Source organism: Berghia stephanieae, chromosome 1 (assembly GCF_034508935.2).
Source record: "Berghia stephanieae isolate SIO BIC M18660-M18661 chromosome 1, UCSD_Bste_1.3, whole genome shotgun sequence".
Classification (NCBI taxonomy): Eukaryota; Metazoa; Mollusca; class Gastropoda; order Nudibranchia; family Aeolidiidae; genus Berghia; species Berghia stephanieae.
The window spans coordinates 28932100-28950981 of NC_088360.1; the positions used below are offsets into that span (position 1 = coordinate 28932100).

The 18882-nt window shown below is 35.9% G+C and overlaps 1 protein-coding gene across 2 annotated transcripts in view; it reads left to right on the forward strand.

Moving 5' to 3' along the window:
• The first annotated feature begins 6910 nt into the window (after window positions 1-6910).
• The window catches only part of LOC144971322 (spermatogenesis-associated protein 7-like), a 28544-nt gene continuing 16572 nt past the window's right edge, over window positions 6911-18882 (forward strand). The window contains exons 1-6 of one of the 2 annotated variants that reach the window (XM_078911984.1): window positions 6911-7020; window positions 11024-11063; window positions 13440-13529; window positions 15078-15125; window positions 16373-16497; window positions 17861-18699. In XM_078911984.1, coding sequence (XP_078768110.1) covers window positions 7012-7020; window positions 11024-11063; window positions 13440-13529; window positions 15078-15125; window positions 16373-16497; window positions 17861-18699 — 1151 coding nt within the window. In that variant the 5' untranslated portion in view covers window positions 6911-7011. Of the gene's footprint in view, window positions 7021-8253; window positions 8311-11023; window positions 11064-13439; window positions 13530-15077; window positions 15126-16372; window positions 16498-17860; window positions 18700-18882 lie in introns of those variants that run through there. The other variant, XM_078911995.1, reaches the window with a different exon arrangement.

An 18882-nucleotide genomic window follows, 5' to 3' on the forward strand; every position in this document is an offset into this window, starting at 1 on the left:
CCTGTGCCTTTCCTATTCGTGCTTTCACCTCTGCTTCCGTGCCTCCATCCTTGTCAATTATACTTCCGAGATAGCAGAAAGTGTCTATATCTTCGAGTTCCTGATCTTTTACTTTGATCTGCTCCCTTTGACGCGTACCTATCCTCAATACCTTTGACTTTGCAGGGTGAATTCTTAGACCAATTGATTCCGAGAGGCTGTTTATAATTGTGGTTTTTGCTTGCATCTGGTCCTGGGTGTGGGACAGAAGAGCCAGATCATCTGCAAAATCCAGATCATCCAACTGTGTCCAGGGGGTCCACTGTATCCCATTTCTTCTCCCTTTGGAGGTTTCCTTCATTAGCCAATCAATGGCAAGGATGAACAGGAATGGTGAGAGCAAGCATCCCTGCTTGACACCAGTCTTAATTTCAAAGCTGTCAGTAAGCTGATCTTCATGTACAACCCTGCAACTTGATCCTTCATACATTTCCTTAATGAGGTTTACTATCTTTTCAGGGAGTCCATAATGTGCCAGAATTTTCCACAATGTTGCTCTGTCAATACTGTCGAAAGCCTTCTCGTAATCCAGAAAGTTGACAATAAGAGGAGAGTTCCATTCTATAGACTGTTCTACTATGACTCGCAGAGAGGCAATCTGGTCGGTGGTTGAACGGTTTTTCCGAAAACCTGCCTGTTCGTCCCGCAGTTTAGCATCTGTTGCATTCTTAATTCTCTCTAAAATAATACGGTTGAAAACCTTTCCTGTGATAGAAAGAAGAGTGATGCCTCGATAATTATTACAATTACTGAGGTCCCCTTTCTTTGGAAGCTTGATAAGATGTCCTTCCTTCCAATCCTTTGGGAATATCCCGTCATTCCAGATTCTCTCAAATAGTGGGTGCAGGGCCTCAGCATTTCTTTTCGCATCAACTTTTAGAGCCTCCGGTGGAATCTGGTCTGGTCCAGCAGCTTTCCCCCTTTTCATCTTGTTAATGGCACCCACAATCTCTGCTATCGATGGTGGATCACAGCTAATTGGTAGCTCATTCCTTGCAGGCAAAATTTCTGGCTGGTTGTCTGGTGGTGGTCTGTTCAGAAGGCAGTTGAAATGTTCCCTCCATCGTTCAGATTGAGCCTCTTTTCCAAAAATAGTTTTCCCATCTTTGTCTTTGACTGGTACCTCTGGTTTCCCATATTTTCCAGCAAGTGTCTTGGTAGTTTGATAAAGGATCCTCATGTGTCCTCCAGTCGCTGCTGCTTCTGCTTTCTCTGCAAGTCTGTTCATGAATGCTTCCTTGTCTTTCTTCACAGATCTTTTGACTTCCTTAGCTATGGCTCGATACTGCTCTTGTGCATCCAGTCTTGAAGCCCTTGTTCGGCTTGCATTCACTTGTTCCTTCCTTGTTCTCCTCTTTTCAATAAGGTCCAAGGTGGTTGGACTTATCCATTCTTTATGTTCCGATTTCTTTACCCCCAATACCTCATGGCAAGTTGTTATGTAGACTTCCTTGATCTTTGCCCAATGTGACTCTACATCTATGTCCTCCTCGAGCTCAGTAAGAGGTTGGAATCTATTACTCAATTGTAGTTTGAATTCCTCATTCTTTTCCCCATCAAGTGCATTCACCTCGAATTTTCTTCTTGTATGTGATCTGGCCCCGTGTTTTCTGAGTCGGAGCTTAAGCTTTGCCAATAGCAGGTGGTGGTCTGATCCAACATCTGCCCCTCTCTGTACTGTCACATCTTCCAATGAACGTCTGAATCTACGAGAGATACAAAAATGATCAATCTGATTCTCTGTCACACCATCTGGTGAGACCCAAGTTGCTTTGTGGATCCTCTTATGGGGGAACACTGATCCTCCAATCACCAAACTGTTGAATGCACAGAAATTTGCAAACCTCTCTCCATTATCATTCATTTCTCCCATGCCATGACGTCCCATGATACCTTCATAGCCTACGTTATCCTGTCCCACTTTTGCATTAGCATCTCCCATCAATATGTTGATGTCTTTCCTTGGCAACTTGTCAATGACTTGTTGTAGCAGACCATAAAATGTATCTTTGTCCTCATCTGTTGCATCATTTGTTGGGGCATAGATCTGTACAATGTTCATGCTGATCTTCTTACTCCGTGTTGTAAAGGACGCCATGATGATCCTTTCTCCGCATTGTTCCCATCCTCTCAGTGACTTCTGGGCAAACTTGCTTAGAATTATTCCTACTCCCTGTGTATGAATCCCGTCCCCTCTCCCTGAATATAAAATCTTCTCCCCAGACTTGAGGTGTTTCTGTCCGGATTGTATCCAGTGGGTTTCGCTTACTCCAAGTATATGCAGCCTGTATCTTCTCATCTCAGTCACAACTTGAGAGCTTTTTCCTGCTTCATACATGGTGCGAACGTTCCACGACGCAATTCGAAGCTGCTTGTTTGGCGAAGACGTCATCGGGTCAGCAGAGTCCTTTCGGCTTTGTCTGTTGGCCTTCATAAATTCTGTAATTCCAGAAACTCTTCGGTCGCCCAAGCTAAAAAAAGGATTTAGTTTGTCTGTCTGTGTTTCTGTAACGGTTTGAGTTTAACGGAAAGGGGTGTTAACCCTTTGCCAACCCCCAACCTGGAGGACCAGGTGACTCAAAGATGGGGGAATCACACACCATTAGTCGCCTTTTACGACACGCTGGCTTGGTGTTGGGCTATTCTTGACCCTCTCAGTTGAGGGACCCCGGACACCACACGGGGAGCATTCTATCTATAGTCGGGTTAAAACAGTTCAGTGAGCATTACTCATAAACGCGAATGGCAAAAAACAATAACAAAGACCTGAGTGACGTCATCTTCGAACTGTCTAAAGATAGAATGCGCTTGGCCAAGGAGTTCACAACATTGCCATCCGGAAGTATAACGGACCAACACACAAACTCTGTGTAACCATGAACTTTTATAGTCTGGTTAATACAGTTTAGTGAGAACAACTCACAAACGCGGATGGCAATGTTAAAAGAATAACAAAGGCCTGAGTGACGTCATCTTCGAACTATTTATAGTAGGGTTGGAAAGGTCAATTTCGGCATAAATTAACCTCTTTGATTTGAATGGCTGACTTCCTACAAACAGACATGTGGCTACGAACAAACGTGAATCGTGTCATTGATGATAATAATATTATGCTGATCTAATTCCAATACACGACAGTTCGCGAAAAGTCAAATCGTTTTTATCATCTCTCGCTTTAAGTCTACACCTGACAATGGTCTCTTTTTCCATTCTTTATTGTTAACTATTTTCTTTAATTCAGCAAGAAATTCCAGATAAATTGGATTAGATGGCCTCTTTGTTATTCAATGAGCTCAGCAGGCAAAATGCGATTTAAAAATACCTTTTTAAATCCCACTTTTTATGTGCGTTTTTTTTGGATTGTTTTTGTTTTTGTTTTGTTTTTTTCATTGGCAACGGTTAAGCTCAACTTCGCTTTAAGTCAACATTTTATTGTTATCATGAGTTATTGGTTTTATGTGGACTGTATTGTTCGTGAAGGAGTTATGAACATAGGCCTAGGACTTCATACAGATAGTTCGAAGATGGCGACCCTCAGGTCTTTGTTATTGTTTTTTGCCATCCGCGTTTATGAGTAATGCTCACTGAACTGTATTAACCTGACTATAATCGTTCATGGATACACACAGTTTTGTGTGTTGGCCAGTTATACTTCCGGATGGCAATGTTATGAGCTTCTTAGCCAAGCGCATACTATCTATACGATGTCACTGACATAGGCTTATGTGACCCTCCGCCTCGAAACGGTATTTTGAAGGAGTGATTTATATGTTCAACATTGAATTTAGAGACAAAATATGACATCTGGGATACGCTTACATGCTTTGTTGAGGATAATAAGTGTAGTGTCTTGAAATGACCAAATCTGAGAAATCTTATTGCTTATCTTTTCAACTTTAAAACAATTATTAAATGTGGCATCTTTTTCACGTCAACTTAATACCGCATTGAGACGACGGGTCACCTTTTAGGTTAGCGCACAGTCTGGTGAGTTGCTTTGGTGGTCGCAGATTTGTACTTTGACGTTATTGATTGGTCAGTTTCAAACTATGAGTTTGCAAAGGCTACGCTTCAATTTCCTTGTCATGGTGTCTGGCCTTGATATGTCATTTAGCCCGAGTTGTACTGTATTGCGGCTAACGCCTGATTTATTTAAATCTTATAATATGATGATGATAATAATAATAATAATAATAATAATAATAATAATAATAATAATAATAATAATAATAATAATAATAATAATAATAATAATACACATTTGTACAGAGCTCATTCTCGTGTACAACACAAGCTCTGGGCACTTTACAATAAAAATTATCAAATTTGAAAAAAAAAAAGAAAAAAAAAGATATATATATATATATATATATATATATATATATATATATATATATATATATATATATATATAGATAGAATGCGCTTGGCCAGGGAGTTCACAACATTGCCATCCGGAAATATAATGGACCAACACACAAACTCTGTGTAACCATGAACTTTTATAGTCTGGTTAATACAGTTTAGTGAGAACAACTCACAAACGCGGATGGCAAAAACAATAACAAAGGCCTGAGTGACGTCATCTGCATACTATCTATACAATATGCAATGAATTCATAGCCAACTCAAGGGTTCATAGCGTCAATAAAAGCAAATACAGTAAAGATGTGTCTTGAGATTCTTTTTAAAGGCAGGTAAAGACTTACACTCCCTCAGACCACGCGGTAGTTCATTCCAAATCTTGGGGCCGAAACTTTCGTCTGGTGATTACATGATCTTAAAGTGTAATTTTCAAATTTACACATGACCACGTGATCTGTGAGATAGACCGGTGCTGTACCAGCAGGGTTGCCAGTTTGGCATTTTAAATGCCAGATTCTAAAAATCTGGCATTTTTGAAAACCGTTTGGCATTAGAAAAATCATTTGGCATTTGGCATTTGCATTTGGCATTTTCTTTTCTTGTATATTATACTTCAAATGACACATTTTCTTAATTATTTCTAAACGCGTAAAAACAAATCTCTTCACATCGGAAAACTTTGCTATTAAAACTCACACCCTGAACTAGCCCTGCCTCCCTCAGATATTCACTCAAATTCAGCCCTCGACAAGTATCCTCGTAAGTTTTCTGGGAATCTCCTGCAAAACTCGTGTATATTGTCAATAATTATTTAACTGTTTACGTATTTACCTTTCATGTTAATGTATTTCTTTTTCATTCTTAAAATCCAACCGTGGTGTAGTGGTTTAGCACTCCACTTAGTAGTCTGTGGGTAAAAAAATTACCCCAACAGGAAATTTAGTATAATTCAAAAAAAAAAAAAAAAAAAAAAAAAAAAAAAAAAAAAAAAGAAAAGAAAACACGCAAGCCACCAGGATATGATAGTAAATTGTCTTTCAAAAGTGAGTAGTTTTCTTAGTGGGGGTGGGAGTCAACAGACTTTGGCATTTTTTTGAGTGTTTTGGCATTTTTTGAGTCTTCCCCTGGCATTTTGTTGAAAAATAATCTGGCAACTCTGTGTACCAGTCAAACACATAGACAAGACCCGCTGCTTTGTAATATGTGCGCTCACCAGTGGAGAGAAGCCAACAAAGGGGTTGCATGATCAAATTTTCGTTTGCCAAAAACGAATCTTGCTGCACTGTTTTGCAGTAGTTGTAATTGTTTTATAGAAGTCTGAGACAAGTTGACAAGCGGGGAGTTACAATAATCTAGTTTCGAAAAAATGAGGGCGATAACCAATGTTTTACATTTTCCTTTGGAAATTATCATAAAGACAATCTTCTCGTTGGGGATGAATAAAGAGATTTTTAACCAATACTAAATTTACACAAGAACGGGCTCTGTTGTGGTGTGAAATCATAACCCAGATTTATAATTATCTTCGTTACGTGACACATTGTTTATCCCAAAGAGAGTGTAATAAATTAGTTGACCGCAAATATCACGCCACTGTTTATTGTTGTCATTTTAGATTAATCAATGAGGCTCTAATGCAAGCACGCACACAAGCACACACACACACACACACACAGAAACATACACACATCACACACACACATACACACACGCACACACTCACACACACACACACACAAACACAACCACACGTTGGTACAGATAACACCTTAAATATTTCTATCAATCATAACATCGCCAAATCATTTTAAACCCCAAATGCTTATCAACCGTCGACAGCTGTCATTCGGCTGCGTTGACCTTTAGTCTTTCTTTTTTCTTCGAGAGCCAGGCGATCAAATACCTACAGACTCTGTTGTCGATCCTCAATGTAAATACGACGGGATTTCTAATAGCCAAAGCTACTTCAAAACATGCATCTTTCTTTCAATAAAACCTTTTAATGCTCGTTTTATCCCCCAGACGCAATCACTGTATAATACTATATACAATAATAATAATAATACTATACAATACAATATTATAACAAGGCTAACGGGACATGCTGTATTTTGCTGTTGTAACAGAGTCTCGTAATACCCAAGCTATTTCCATTGCGTTACATATTCTTAATAGTCATTCACTAAGCAATCAAAATTGATGGGGAAAAAAACAAAACATTATCATCTTCTTCCTAAAATATTTTAGGAAACTCTTTCTTCCCTCATGCACCAAAAATACTCCTCTAACATTGGAAAACTCCCGACAGATAAAGAAAAACTCCTGTGATTTTTAAATAATTACCAGCATATCTTCCTTAATTTTTATTGTTGTACAAAATTTTTAACAAAATTACAGACGTCATAAAAAACAAAACAAAAACAAACAAACGAAGGGTCGGAGAATGACTTCGGATTATGACGACGTTAATGGTGTACTGAACCTCATATCCCCCTCCCTCTTTTTCATTCTCTTTGCTGGCGTTTATGGTAACCAAAATGGCGGAGGACGAGTCTAGACGGGAATCGTAGATAAACATCGCTATTTAAACCTCCTGATTCAAAGATAATGGTCAATGTATGTATCATTTGTCTTGCAATATAAGATATTGATATTTACTATAAATGTTCTTAAGTTTAAAACACATCACGATTTGCAGGGCTATGTAATAAATCAAGATATTTATTCTTTGGCGTCGTCGTAAACAACAACGGGTGCGCTGTCATTCGAGGCAGCTTTAGATGCATCAACATACTTTTCATATCGACACTCAAGGGCTTTTCAACATACACAGACAGATAGCGCTTACATTATCCCCCGTCTTTTTGTGATTTTTGAATTGCCAGGAATTGGTCGCCCAGCCATAATCTTGCGACAACAGACTGGTAATTCCAGTATTGATAATGATAATGATAATCAATAATTGAGATGGTGCCATTAGGTACTTTGGTAAAAAATTCAAATTGGATTGAGCTCAATGAAACCTATATCATTTTAAAGTGCTTTTCAACACGATTCTAATGATACCAAAATTGTGAAAATCAGATAAGCAGAAAAAAAGTTATGTTAGTTTAAAGGCTGAAAAATGGTCTTCTATTTGCCTTTTTTATTTACTGACGGACTTTGTGACCTGAAAATTGTTGCATTTCCGGTAGTAACCACCATTTGGATTTCAAAACTGGTCTAAAATGGCCGCTAAGATTTGAGTAGGGATTTTACTGGAACGAATTTCATGGATGCGGTATACAACTTTGCCCTGAATTTAATTTTATAAAAAAGTTAAGATGTTATATAAACGTGCCAGCATGAAATTTTGATTTACCAAGTTCTAATCTTTTAATTATCCAAAGCTAAATTATACCCTATTTTATCCATAATCAAAAGTTATACTAAATTGTCATTGATTTTAAAATAAACTACACCAAACGATAGAGTAATTTCTCCTGAAGAAAATAAGACATAAATCATTAAAATCCATCCATAAACAAAGAATCTATTGAACTTTTTCTGAGACCCATCACTCAAAAGTCCAAAAAATCGGGTCACAGCCACTAGGCCATTTATCAGCTCCCTGCTGGAGGGCCAAATGGACGTTTACCAAAGTACCTAGTGCCATTCACTGCACCTTAAATCTTAAAATAAAACGAAGTGCTTATTCACATTAATACTACGAATAGTGATTTCACGGCGGAATCACTATTCGCAGTAGTAGAAGCGCTCTCCCCCCTCTGAAAATTAGTCGTTGTCCCCTCACTGAACACAACACTATTTTCTGTTCAAAATGGCGTGTTGTTGAAATGGCTTGAAGTTGAATGAGAGTGTGTTAGTTTGAGAAGGAAAGAAGAGGAGGGATGATTGAAACATTTTGTATGACTTAGAATTGAGATTTTGAACGTTTCAACTTTTCCTTCAATTCTGAAACTCGACAAGATCGTGTTTTGTTTTGTTTTTGTTACCCCAATCCAATCCATGAAAATTTTCCCATCCTCATCTCTCATTCACATCTTGAAATCTATCAGCTTATCTGTCAGATTACTTTGATGAGAATGGTTTCGTCCCCGTTTATTGTATTATTTACAGTTACTTAAATCTATTTTATAAAGTTCCAGGAATATCTCTCTCTCTCTCTCTCTCTCTCTCTCTCTCTCTCTCTCTCTCTCTCTCTCTCTCTCTCTCTCTCTCTCTCTCTCTCTCTCTCTCTCTCTCTCTCTCTTTCTTTCTTTCTTTCTTTCACTCTCTCTCTCTCCTCACCCACACACACGCACACACACACACACACACACGCACACACTATCGGCGTTGCTCATGAATCATATCTCATTTCTCCTGCAAATAATAGAAGTTACCACCAATAAACTACCCCTTCTACAACCACAACCATCACATCATCATTACTACCACTGCCACAGCAACCACATCGTTATCAAAACTACAGAACCGCCACCATCATTTACATCATCATCATTATCATTATAGTCATCATCACTACCACTACTACATCATCAACACCACCACTACAATCACAACCACCATATCAACACCACCATCACTACACAACAACAGACACATCATCATCGTCAAGGAAACGCAAATATAAAATGTAATTTTAAAATAATAAATAATAATAATAATAATAATAATAATAATAAATAATAATAATAATAATAATAAAATAACAATAATAATAATAATAATAATAATAATAATAATAATAATAATAATAATAATAATAATAATAAATATAATAATAATAATAATAATAATAATAATAATAATAATAATAATAATAATAATAATAATAATAATAATAATAATAATAATAATAATAATAATAATAATAATAATAATAATAATAATAAATAATAATAATAATAATAATAATAATAATAATAATAATAATAATAATAATAATAATAATAATAATAATAATAATAATAATAATAATAATAATAATAATAATAATAATAATAATATAATAATATAAATAATAATAATAATAATAATAATAATAATAATAATAATAATAATAATAATAATAATAATAATAATAAATAATATAAATAATAATAATAATAATAATAATAATAATAATAATAATAATAATAATAATAATAATAATAATAATAATAATAATGATAATAATAATAATAATAATTATGTAGTTTATTTATATTTTGCACCCAATCATCTATACAATAAAGCTCTAGGCTCCAAGGCTACTACTGCAAATACAGAACGAACCCACATTTGCAGTACTACTGCAAATAACTGAAATGAATGACATCTACAAGTTGCAGTACTGCTGCGAATAATGAATACTGGCGCTATCTACTATTCGCAGTTCTAATGCGAATAGAGGAAATCATTATTCGTAGTACTGCTGTGAATAGAGGAAATAATTATTCGCAGTACTAATGCGAATAGAGGTGGCCAAAATAAAAATACGTTCACTCAAAAGAAAAAACAGCAAAGAACTGATTTTCTCATGAGTTGTTTACAATTCACAACCCAACAAAGGCTATAGGCAGTAGCATGCCTTATTCCGTGCCAAAGTAGAATATAACACCTCCTGTGCTTATGGCATGTTTTTAAAAAATGTTAATTTTCAATATAAAACCATATAAATCATCATTTCTCAATCCTCCATCAACACGCAGTCAATGTAAAAAAAAAATAAAAACCCTTAATAACACAGTTTCAATGTGAAAACAACTAAAATATGGAACAGTCTGTCATATTTTGTAGTGAGTACAAAACCCCTAAACACCTTTAAGAATAGACCAGACAAATTTTGGTCAGACCAGAATGTCTTTTATAACTACAAATTTAATGCACCATAGCTTGCAAAATCAGAAGAAACTTAAATCACAAAGACGATGAAGAAATAGAGTCCAGCAATGAGGACTTAAAAGGACCTGTGCTGGAAACAATACATAAGTATCCATAAGTGAGTTATATTGCTTCAAAAGAGTGATGAGAGATTTTAAATTGCAGAAGCTGAAGAAAGATTGCCTTTGTTCTCTTTCTCTTTCTCTTTCATTGTTTCTTTACACCAGAGCATGTCAAAACGTTTAATTGTCGTCTTGTGGTGTTTATGTGTCATAGTCTCTTCTTGCTCTATGCACTAGTTTTGTCACTTTATTTTTAGTTCCGTTACATTGCTTCTTGACTTGACCATTGGTTTGATTCTGACAGACTTTCTTTGAAAGCTTACTTTTCTCTTTTATGAGATTACCTTGTCAAGCAGAATTTCCATACACGCCTTCAAAAATGAAAAGAAAATAATACAGAATGAAACAAAAGTGGAATACTATTGGTAGCTATCTCCTAGCAAAAGTTGGTGCTTTACATATTGCACAATATAATATTAGCTTTTACTTATGAAATTTGTAAGCTGACAACTTTTTGTTGATGAACGTCAATTGAGGATTATCATTGCTTTTCATTATTTCATCATTAACTCATTTTATCTTTTTTTGTTGTTGTTGTAATGAAACTACAACACTTTTTTATTTATATTTTAGTATTAACCATGTTGCTCTTTCTTTCTTTCTTTTTTCTTTTGGTCCAATTTTGACAGATGGCTCATCTCAAAGGCAACCTTGGTTTAAAGAGTAGCTGTAAGTTTTTATTGTAGATGTAGATGTTCTTTGTACCCATTTAATTATCATAGATTATACAGTGCAAGGTGCTCAACTGGAACAGCAGCGTTACCCAGAAATCGTTCTAGTTACTTGGCATTCAAATTGAAAGATTCCTCTCGTCGCCTCCGACTCGAGACTACACACATACATTTTGTAGTGGCTGTACTGGAAATACAAAACATTAGATTTTCTAAATTTTCTTCTTCTGCTCTTTTCAACATAATTACATTACATGTGTGTAGTCATGATAGTATATGAAAGAGCCTATCGTTACACTATCTTATAACTAAGCAGTCATATGAGATTTTCTTTATTCCTTATTCTCATAAAGACGCCAAATAAATCAAAAGCCACGTTGTTGTTTTTTTCACCATAAATTACGGGAGCAAGTAGCAAACGTTCACGTCGTGCTCCTGTAATCCTTCTCTGAAGGAGACTGATTGCTACACAACGTGACCAGAGAGAATAAATTGGGCGGTAAAAGGATAGCCCCTCGGCCCAGACAATGTAAAACTTCAATGTTGTAAGTTTCAACACAAGGAATCTCCCATACCAAATGCAAGATACTGACAGAGCTAAAAGCAGATATAATTTGCTTACAGGAAACCCACAAAGACTCAAAACCACCTTGCAATACCTGGCATGCAACTAGTAATACACCACGAACACCAAAAATTGGAAGTGCCATGTGCACTCGAGAAAAATCTACCATACTGAAAAGCGATGACCACTCAGAAAATGACATTGAGATTCTCAGAGTAGAAACAACACTGATTACCATCATATCTGTGTACAAACCCCCATTAACCCCATTCAAGTGGCCCCAAATGAATCTATCTGATAGAAAACCAACCCTGATCATTGGAGATTTTAACAGCCATAACACTATATGGGGATATGAGCAAAATAACCTTGACGGAGATGCTGTTGAGGAATGGGCGGCCAGCAATGACCTCACAATCCTCCATAGCCCCAAAGACAAGAAAACCTTTATGAGTGCCCGGTGGAAGAAAGGTTACAATCCTAGAGCAAAGGTGGGAAACACCGCCACCAACCTCTTTAAATGGAAAATCTCACCGGGCACTGAATGCCCATGCGGTCACCCCAGACAGACCATGGACCACATCCTGTCCGAATGCTCGCTGGGACCTCACTTCTACCAATGCTGACCTGAGGGAATGCAACCAGACTGCCCGGGACTGGCTGACTCACTGGTGCGACAAGATATGATGATGACCATAAATTACAAAACATTTTACTAATTAGTGTACAGATGGGAACCTGCCCAGTAGCCTCGTCACAATGCAATGTTCAACCAGATGCTCTGTGTTTTAGGTTCTTTGCCACAGCGTGTATAAGTGGAACAGGTGAAAAGTCCCCAAGGATGAATCATGGCTACTATTAGGTAGATTCTAGACCTTTTTTTTTGCAGCCATCCAATGTCTCCTCTTGCTCATACACAGAAGCCTGGCAACTTCTCTCCCGGTTTCGAGAAGACTTTGAGAAGTTTTGTATCAACTTTCTTAACTGTCTTGCTTCTACCCCACAAAGCCATTCAATACTACACGGTGGAAGGGTACCCTCAATGGATCACTGCCTTGTGATGGGGGTGCGTAAGTGCACATCGTAGGGGCAAAAGTCTGCCAGTTGATCGTCACGAGACCATGCTGGTAGACGAGCCACATTCTGGCGACCCAGACACCTTCCCAGGTCTGCACAAATGACATGGTTGAAGGGTACCCTCAATGGATCACTACCTTGTGGTGGGGGTGCGTAAGTGCACATCGTAGGGGCAAAAGTCTGCCAGTTGATCGTCACGAGACCATGCTAGTAGACGAGCCACATTCTGGCGACTCAGACACCTTCCCAGGTCTGCACAAATGACATGGTTGAAGGGTACCCTCAATGGATCACTGCTTTGTGGTGAGTGTGTTTAAATGCACATCATAGGGACAAAAGTTCGTCAGTTGATCGTCATGAGACCATCCCAGTAGACGAGCCATATTCTGGTGACTCAGACATCCTCCCTGTTCTGCATGTATAACATGACGTTCTACACCAATCCTTGAATGACTTCAGTTATCCCGGGTATACACTGGAACATTATGCTGTTAGCTGGAAACCCCTTGTAAATTATTTAGTGGATATTGTACTTTATTGATATTCAGTTCAATTGTTTTGGGGGGGTTTTTTTGTTGAAAAAAAAAAATGAAAAAGGCTTTTACTGATTTCTTCTTTTTGGAATTTTTATCATAAAATGTTGTACTCTGCAATTTTTTTCATATACATCATACAAACAGCATTTTGTGTTTTTTCTTCACCTCTTCCCCAATTTCCCATATTTTTATTTAGCTCTTGCACCAACTGCTTGCAAGCTATCGACTCAGTACATGGTGCTAGATCACATGACTAACCACTACAATAAAATTTCGCAGGCAAAGCGTAAGTATATTGAGTTCTCTCTCCCCCTCCCTCATATAACTTTTACTGCGTACCAATTTGATAGAGAAGCCGTGTAATTCGTATTTATAATATTACAAGCATAGTTGTCCGTTCATGAATGGTGCCAGTTCAAAGAATGTGATGATCAGTCGATCAACTCAAAATTTATGATTCAAGTGTTGAATAAAATTTGAACTCACTTTCTATTGTCTTAATAGACAAAACTTTTTTTGACTTTGTAAAAGAGCTTTTTATTTGGTCACAGAGATATATTTTCTGCATTTAATATCTTATATATTTAACTCATTTATTGTAGAATTCTTTCCCAATGTTAAGAGCGGGAAATGATTCATAGAAAACGATAGGGGCTGCCTGATTCCGGTGATTGTAAAATACTAACGAAAGAGTGAAAATGGAAAGGCTTCGTATGGGAACAAAACAGACAATGTACGTTTCGGGTACAAACCCTTTGTCAGCACAACAATACACAAATAAACGTGGAAAACAAATAAATTATTTTATTTGTTTTCTACGTTTATTTGTGTATTGTTGTGATGATGAAGGGTTTGTACCCAAAACGTCCATTGTCTGTTTTGTTCCCATACGAAGCCTTTCCATTTTCACTCTTTAGAAATGATTCATATAAATGTTTAAAAAATGATCGTATTCACAGTGATGAGAGGAATCACTAACTGGTATCAATTCAATGCAAATACTCCAAACTCATTGTCATACTCGCTAACCTAAAAGATGACACAAAACCCACATTACATGCTAACAATGCTGACATCTGTTTTTGAAGGGATTTACCAAAGTAAATTTGATCTAATCAATCTCATAATAAATACACACAAACCATCGTCATGTCAAATGTAAACACCATGCTAAATTTGGTGACAATTGGTCCAGTGGTTTCGGAGCCTTAGTGTTAAAATTAATCTGTGTCCAACTGGTGGAACATTTCCCGTTCTGTATTTTTTGTTTTTTTTGTTTTGTTTGTGTTTTATTACTTCACATCTATATTTTAAAAACTTAAATATTCATTTTTAAAATTAAAAAAACTAGTTATAATAATAATAGTAATAATAAAAATAATAATGATGATAATAATAATAATAATAATAATAATAATAATAATAATAATAATAATAATAATAATAATAATAATAATAATAATAATAATAATAATAATAATAATAATAATAATAATAATAATAATAATAATAATAATAATAATAATAATAATAATAATAATAATAATATAATAATAATAATAATAATATAATAATAATAATAATAATAATAATAATAATAATAATAATAATAATAATAATAATAATAATAATAATAATAATAATAATAATAATAATAATAATAATAATAATAATAATAATAATAATTTTATTATTATTATTATCATCATCATCATCATTATTATTATTATTTAAAATATTTAAGAAAATAGTTTTTATTGATTTTATTGTTATTATTCGGTAATATCGAATCTGTTTGTGGATGTTTACTGATTTTTTTTATTTTGCCTTTCAGCTGCCATTGATAACAAACCTCCTAAGAGCATGACTACCAGCCAAAAAAGTAATCATGTTATAAATGTTCTACGTGTTTAATAATTGTTTTACAATCCAGTTGATTGAAATTATCAAGGCTTAAATATTGATGTCAAAGAAAACAAAACAAAAAAAAAGATTTGCATGATCTGCCTGGTCAGTTACATGGCATAGCCCTACTATTTTAGTACGCCGTGTTACATGGCCATCCAATAACTCTGGGGGTTTAACAGACAATAGAAAATATATTCTTGCTCAAAATGTAGTGACGATCTACTTTAGGAAAAGAAAAGTGCTCTGCAGACTTTCACTTTCAGCAAAAAAAAAAAAAAAAGAAGCAATTATTTAGCCTTCAGAACCATAAAGCATTTGGAGCCAGAGTTTATCGATCCCTAGTTTCTGTAGCCACCTCTTAGATCTACGTCAAGTGACTCTCTGTTCAATCAAACTGACAGAGCTGTTCAGTCATTGCTAGATTGACAGCGAGAATTTGTGTTTAAAAACACAACAATTTTTATAAAAAGTCAATAAATAAATAAAAAAAACCAAGAAAGTAAAAAAACAAAACATAAATAAATAAATTTTAATGGTATTCTGTGCGGCATCTTTAGGTATCGTGTCCTTGGCATTCAACGTAGGGAAATAGATAATATATAAAACAAAATGATATCAACAGGAATTAACCATGTTGACTTAAGTGAGCAAATGGGGAGCTAATAATCTTGTTCAAGGAAAAAATATGAAAGTGTCTGACATGGGGCTTGAACCCGGGGCCTGTGGAGTCACATTGAAATGTCTTAACCTCTCGGTCATCTGGCTCTCTTTAAATTAAAAGCAGTCTCTTAATTGATTCAAACCATATCCATTAGCATGTGAATCTAGTAATCTATTGATTGAGTTGCCAGGTTTCTTTCAGTGTCATTTCAATGAATTGATTAATGGTAATATTTATTATATGAAACCCAATAATAGAGGCATTGTATAAAACCATGTAAAGGTTTAGTGGTTTTTCATTTTATTTTCATTAATTTTCGTATTTATAGTCAGAGGCACATGATAATGGGAAACCATCTGTATTTGATATCGTCAGAATGACAAGCTTTTATCTTTTAAAACAACCAGTTCTATTTGCAAGACAGGTTTTTTTTTTACCTCCATGCTAAAACAATGGCTTTTGATATTTTGTTTTTTTAAAGACTGTAGATACAGGTTGTAAATGAAATTTAGTCTACTGTGAAGTCTGTATATTGATATTGTCTCTGGAATAATCCACAGTGAGGGACCGGAAGTCAAGACAGAGGGTTTTGTCCCCTCAACGCACTCGTCCACTGTCAAGTATGTCACACACCCAAGGCAACTTCAACCACGAAGACTTCCAAGAATATCAAGACTTGCTGAATGTAAGTAATACTTTGTCTAATTTATTCAAAGCAGTGGGGCTCAGCGATATGGATTCTGCTTCGGACCCGAAAGTTACCAATTTTGACCATGCATTGCCTTATGTGGCCTTGAGCAAGTCATCTCACCCAAGCTCACTTTGCAGCACTGCACTAGTGCAGCTGATGCCTGGGTTATTCCAGACTTCCTTTAGAATAGACCCTAAAGGCAAATTTGTTTTTTGGGATGATTAATGAGAATTTTATTTATCATTTTATCTTTTATTTTTTATTCTTGTTAAGATACAGTAGAATACACATGCAACATACCGTTTTAATCGATTTGATGAAAACATCAAATTCATACTTTTGTACCATTTTCCCCCTCTTGCAACCCCCCCCCCCCCCCCCCCTTCTTTGAATATAGAACTACTCATAAAGAGAACTATTTTGTGCTGTTATATTGTCTTGTGGTATGACACTCACTTTCGGTCTGATCTGTCACAGGCCAAGCCTTCTCTGAGCAGTACATAGTTGAGTCCTTGAAAAAGGTTCTTTACTAATAGTCTCTCACCTTACTCAGGTGAAAAATGAGAACCTTACTGTTAACAACGCTGTCTCTGTTAGAATATAATGTAATATCATCTAACAGACATCATGTTTTGTCCTACCTGTTAAGTGTTGTTGTAGGCTAGGGACACTTTGTAAAGTTCTTTGAGCATGTTCAGTGGATATAACGCTATATAAATTGTCCATCCATGGCTAATGGCATATGTGGAGTGTAGCACAATTTGTAGAGCATGCAATTCACACACAAACTGACCTGGTTTGAATTACTGTAGTTGTATTTGGGGTTTTTTTTCCCCCTGCTCCCTTATTCCAAACAGAAGGAATAGTGTAGTTGTTGGATTAAAGTCAGATTAAATAGAAAATTCTTTAAAAAATCAGAACATATTTTAAAAATGTATAATCAATTATCAAATATAATTAGTATTGAATGTAAAAGTTAATCAAGCTGTTTAATACAGAAAGAAGTCACTATAAAAAATGATTGTCCAAAGGCAAGTATCATACCACAAAACCACATAGCCATAAACAATGACAGATATTGTGAGAGTACTATGACAAGGATGGCTAAAAGGCAACTTTTACTGTATGTCATAGAAATTTAGTGCCATATGAGAAAAAAATAAAACATTATAAAGTGCTTTGAGCATGGTAAATCTATAGAATTGTGATACATGAATAATTGCATTTATTATATATTTTAAAAATCTTTGATTCTGTTGTTAGATTTTATTTTAATTCTCATGAACAATATAGTCACTGTACTTTCGATTTTATTTTTAAATATATTTTTATGCTCATTTTTGTAACGTTGTTGCAGGAAGAACCTGAAGATGAGGAGGGACGATTGGTCCAGTCGATAATGAAAACAACCCTGGCACAAAAGTCACACGGTAGCAACAATGCAACTTTCAATTCCAAAACTCAAACATTCTCCAACTCTTCAGATGCGGGCATGAGGCCTGAAAATGGGAATATGGCAGGCGGGGAACACCCAAGAATGACCTGGCAACGTCCTATGTCTGCAAGATCCGGTCACTCAGTCACATCCAGTATAAATGGAACACAAAGAGTGCCCATTACTTCCCACGATCCGAAGAAAATCACCTACAATGGCGATATCCTTGACAAGCGGTCGTACTGTTTTACGGAGCCTGATCATCCCTTTACACCCAGAACTTTGAAGACCAATCACCAATCGCGACTGAAGAGTTCCAAGTGTTACAATCCTCCAAAAACACAGAGTGCTCAACAGCCTCAGGTTGAACCCCCAGCTCCTGAACAGGGAAGAGAACGAGAATCTCGTCCTCGCCCACAGCCTCGTCAACGAAACCGATCAGGTCAATCTGATAAATTTGGGGAAACCATGGCAACCAATCAGCTGTCAGAATCGATGCTCATGGATATTACTCTGCAGAGCCGTGATGGCCGACATGCCCAAGAAGGCAAACGGGATGTACCTCCCTTGGCTATTTCCATGGATACCGACCACTTTAAATGGTTACAGGAACAAGCATCCAAAGCCCAGGTACGGGCAAGACACAGTTCAAAGCTGAAGCCTGGTCTCCGCCCTGACGTCACAATGGATGGAATGGAGGAAGGGGAAGAGGAAAGTCAGCTGAATTTGAGTCACTCCATTCGACTAGAAACCCTGAAAAAGTAATTTTAATTTCTGACAATTGTATATATACTACCAACGTTTTTAAAGAATCAATTCTGTTTTGTTAAAACATTTTGCTGGGTTTTTTTCTTTTCCTTTTTCATATTTTGTTAACTTGCTACTAACCAACTTTTGCATCGTGTCAAGTTTTGTGTTGTCATAATAACTTTTATATGTTGTCA